Source organism: Humulus lupulus, chromosome 5 (genome assembly GCF_963169125.1).
Source record: "Humulus lupulus chromosome 5, drHumLupu1.1, whole genome shotgun sequence".
Taxonomy (NCBI): domain Eukaryota; kingdom Viridiplantae; phylum Streptophyta; class Magnoliopsida; order Rosales; family Cannabaceae; genus Humulus; species Humulus lupulus.
In genome coordinates this window covers 11723734-11727807 of record NC_084797.1, presented here as the reverse complement: position 1 = coordinate 11727807, position 4074 = coordinate 11723734, and the positions used below count along the sequence as shown (strand labels likewise).

Here is a 4074-nt window from a genome sequence, read left to right as displayed (position 1 = left end):
TCCAGATGTATGGGAGACGTGATTGTTCGGAGCAGGCATACGTCGTGTCAGATAAAATACCCCAAAGAAACCTGAATGTTTGGACTGCCATTTTGGAGAATGGTTATGATGATGAAGCCATAGAGCTGCTGTTTAGAATGCAAACAGCTAAATTTGAACCAAATGCAAGAACTTTAGCGAGTGTCCTTCCAGCCTGCGCTAAACTACAACGACCTAGTCTCGGAAAAGAAATCCATGGCTATATTACAAGGCATGGATTTATGTCAAACCCTTTTCTTGTTAATGAATTGGCTGAGACGTACAGAAAGTGGATTGAGAAGCGTTTTGCAGATGTTTTTGAACTTCTCAATGAAAAGCAGTGCCTCTTTTGATTCAAAGGCAACATCTCAAAAGCCAGGGAATTGTTTGACGCTATGGAATTGATGGGTGTTGAGAAGGACGTAAGTTCATGGAAGTCTATTGTTTCAGGTATGTCAATAACTCCATGTTCGATGAAGCTTTGTTCTGTTTCGAAGATTAATAAAATAAAGGATAGAACCCGATACTTATACCCTAGGCAGCATTCTAACAGCTTGTGCTGATATGACGTTTTTGAGATGTGGGAAAAAGATGCATTCTCATATCCTTATAAAGGGATTTGCAATCTTAAAACTTTCATGAGTGGCGCTGTTATAGAAATGTACTGTAGATGCCAAGAACTACTGGCTGGACTGAGGGCTTTTGATGAAGTAAGGTAAAGGGATACTACTACATGGAGCACTTAGATATCTGGCCTTTCTCGCTGCAATCAAATAGAAAAAATCTCAATATTTCTTCAAATAATGAGGGAAGATGGCTTTGAGCCCAATTTATACACCTGTGGAATGGTATAATTGCTGATCATGTGGAAATAATCATCTTGAGTTAACCACGGAATTGTTCTCTAAGATGCAGGCTTCAAACTTGAAGCCTGGTATGTATGCGATTGGTATTATTTTATCAGCTTGTTCAAGGTTAGCAATGAATAAGCAAGTTCACACACATTCTATCAGATGTGGGTAGACTCAGATGTTAACATACGAGCAGCACTTGTGGACATGTACCGTGTACACAAAATGCGGTAGCCTGAAGCATGCATCTTTGGCTCGTGAATCCTAATTTGGTATCCTACAATGCCATGCATGGACATGGGGAGAAAGGAATTTCCTTATTTTGCAGAGTGTTGGAAGATGGGTTTACACCAGACAATGTGACTTTCCTATCGGTTTTTTCTTCATGTGTTCATGTTGGATCCGTTGAGATAGGTTATGAGTTCATCGATTTGATGGGATATTCCAGTGTGAAACGCACACTTATACACTATATATGTATTGTAGATTGAGCATGTAAGCTAAATGAAGCTTATGCACTTACTCAAAGATGCCAATGAAACCTGATTTGGTTTTGTGGGGTGCTATGCTTGGAGGCAGTGTTCTCTTAGGTAATATTGAGTTGAAGGAAAATGCAGCACAAAGGCTAATAGAGTTGGAGCCAGATAATACTAAAATTATGTTCTGTTAGCCTAACTCATATGCCTATGCTGGAAGGTGGCATGATCTAGCCAAAATGAGACAGCTAATGAAAGATAAAGGAATGCAAAAGAGCCCATAATGTAGTTGGATTGAAGATAGTGATGAAACCCATGTATTTCTTGCTAGTGATAAATCTCACAACAGATCAAGAGTGATTTATGCTACTTTGGAAAATTTGCATTTGCACATAAAACAGGACTTTACAACTAGTTTGTGATTACATCAAACAAAATAAAAAGAAACATACTATTGTGTTGTCCTATATTTCTCACAGTTTCTACAAATCAACAATTGCCAAAATTAGCAGGCATTCTAAAATCTTAAATACTAACAATTAAAAAGAAAAAAGACTATTCAGTATTCAAAGAGAACAAGTTAAGGAAGGAATTCAGTACAGGTCTAAGGACTCGAGCACTCTCCGAGCTTGGATATGCAGTGCAGTCAATCTCTGATCTGGATCAAGTGTAGAGCCAAATTGACTAGCTGCCCATATCAAGGAGGCAGAGTTCTCCCCCAGAAGTCGCCTTATGTCTTCTTGTATGGATGCCAATGGAGGCCTTCCTCGTCCATTTACGTGCCCAATGAGTAGCAGCAAAAATTCTCCGCATTTCAACCTAAGAAAGCAGCGGTTGTTTATTGTCTACAGATAGATAGAATTAAGTGACCTAAACCTGAATCGGTTGTGCAGAAACTGTCGATGGCTAAACAAATTTCAAAATAAAGTAAAGAACAAATGTGGAATTATCAGACCCAAACATCTCCCAAACCTGCTGCCATCGTAACATTACCTTACTGTTAAAATGCAAGTAGACTGTTGTGGCACAAAGTAATTAGAATGATTTGGGGGCCTTCTGGCCTTTATGTTGCAACTAGAAACTATCACCAGCATGAGATATAACTTCTAAAAGAAAAGGGTAAGAAAAAAATAGAAGAAAAAACCTGAGATTTTCATCTGCTTGTTTGTCTCTTATTAGCTCTGCAACTTCCTCAATCCCGTTACATGCTTCAAAATCCTGATCAAATATAACATATATATGCATGTTACATATAGATCCACAAAAACTCACTCTTCAAATTTACCGTCATGTGTGTTTATACTATAACTGCTACAATGATGAACAACAGAATAATATGCACTGTACCATTTGATTGGCTGATGATTCCAGCATAATGGAGATCAAAGCATCTAAACACGCACCCTGTTCAAGCATTCCTCTCGTTGATAATATGGTCATCAATACCTACATCACACAAGATTTGTTATTGTTCTTTTTTCAGTGTGAAAACATCTCAAGTTAAAAGCTCAAATTCAAATAAAAAAAGAAGGTGAAACACAGACTAGAAACCTCAATTGCCTTGTATTGATGGGCTAACATAGTACTATCTTTATGGAGAAGACAGCAACCTTCCAAAACACGAAGAGCAAGTGAAACTTCAGAATCGGTAGAAGGACTGGTGATATTCATAGGTTCCACACCAAAAATATGGTCCCAAGTTGATACAATGTCATCTTCAGACTCTTTCAATGAATGTTGAAAGAGGACCGGAACCACTGTTCATTACATTGTAACGGATTGTATTCGAAATCAAATCAGCTACACCAACTTTGTTCTTCTTTGATCTTTCTATAAGAATTTATCCCAAAATTAAAGCCTTTTGCTTTGAATTCATGGAATTGTCGCTTAATTTTCTAAAGCACAAATTCCATTAATGAATCGAAAGCGCTATAAATTCTTTACAATAGAGTTAAAAATTAATCAAATTGGGATATGGAGCTACAAACCTTGAAGCTCGGGGATGGACTGAGTCTGAGAAAAAATATTTATGGTGAAATCGGACTCTGCCACAGATCGGAGGAACTTGAGAAGTCTTCTGAGACCGCGGACTCGGAGGAAAGAGAACTCGGCTCGCGCGTCCCTGAGACCGCTACGGAGAGCGAGAGTGACCTCCCTATGAACTCTCTGTTCGGTCAAGACATTCACGAGCTCTCCCACCTCCGTCGACGGTGGTTTAGCGTCCGGCTCCGTCGAACCCTTATCGGCTGATATTCCCTCACTCCACAGAGCCTTCTTCAGGTACATTCTCTCTCTACAGTTCTTAGATTTCTTTCTCTCTCTACAATTTTGTCTCTCTTGTTTTTTTGTTTATTCATGAAAATAATACTAAGCCACAATGTCGTTCGAATTAAAAAAACGACGATAGTTATGAAAGCGTATTAAATTATTATTTTTTAAATGGGCATTGGATAAAGAATGTATAAAGACACCTTATTAATTAATATAAAAAAACTAATTATTTTTAACACTTTTTTTTACATTCTTTAATTTATTATTTTGTTAATTTTAATTGTTATACCCAAAATTCGGCACTTCCACGTGGCAACTCGCAAATTGATAACGTGTCAAGACAGAGTATTATGACACAACAGTCACCACCAGCCGTCGTAAGGAGTGGCCCTTGCCCCTTTCCCAATACTCAAGAATAGACAAGACTCGCTAGAGTCGGCCTACTTCTCCCATTAGCA

The 4074-nt window shown here is 38.3% G+C and overlaps 1 protein-coding gene across 1 annotated transcript; it reads right to left on the bottom strand.

Moving 5' to 3' along the window:
• Window positions 1–1702: 1702 nt before the first annotated feature.
• Window positions 1703–3718, bottom strand: LOC133834448 (uncharacterized). The gene is made up of 5 exons (XM_062264061.1): window positions 3334–3718; window positions 2897–3102; window positions 2693–2791; window positions 2490–2563; window positions 1703–2164 (listed from the first exon to the last, which is right to left on the bottom strand). Exons 1-5 carry the CDS (start codon window positions 3629–3631, stop codon window positions 1939–1941), a joined length of 903 nt encoding a protein of 300 aa, XP_062120045.1. The 5' UTR covers window positions 3632–3718; the 3' UTR covers window positions 1703–1938.
• Window positions 3719–4074: the final 356 nt, after the last annotated feature.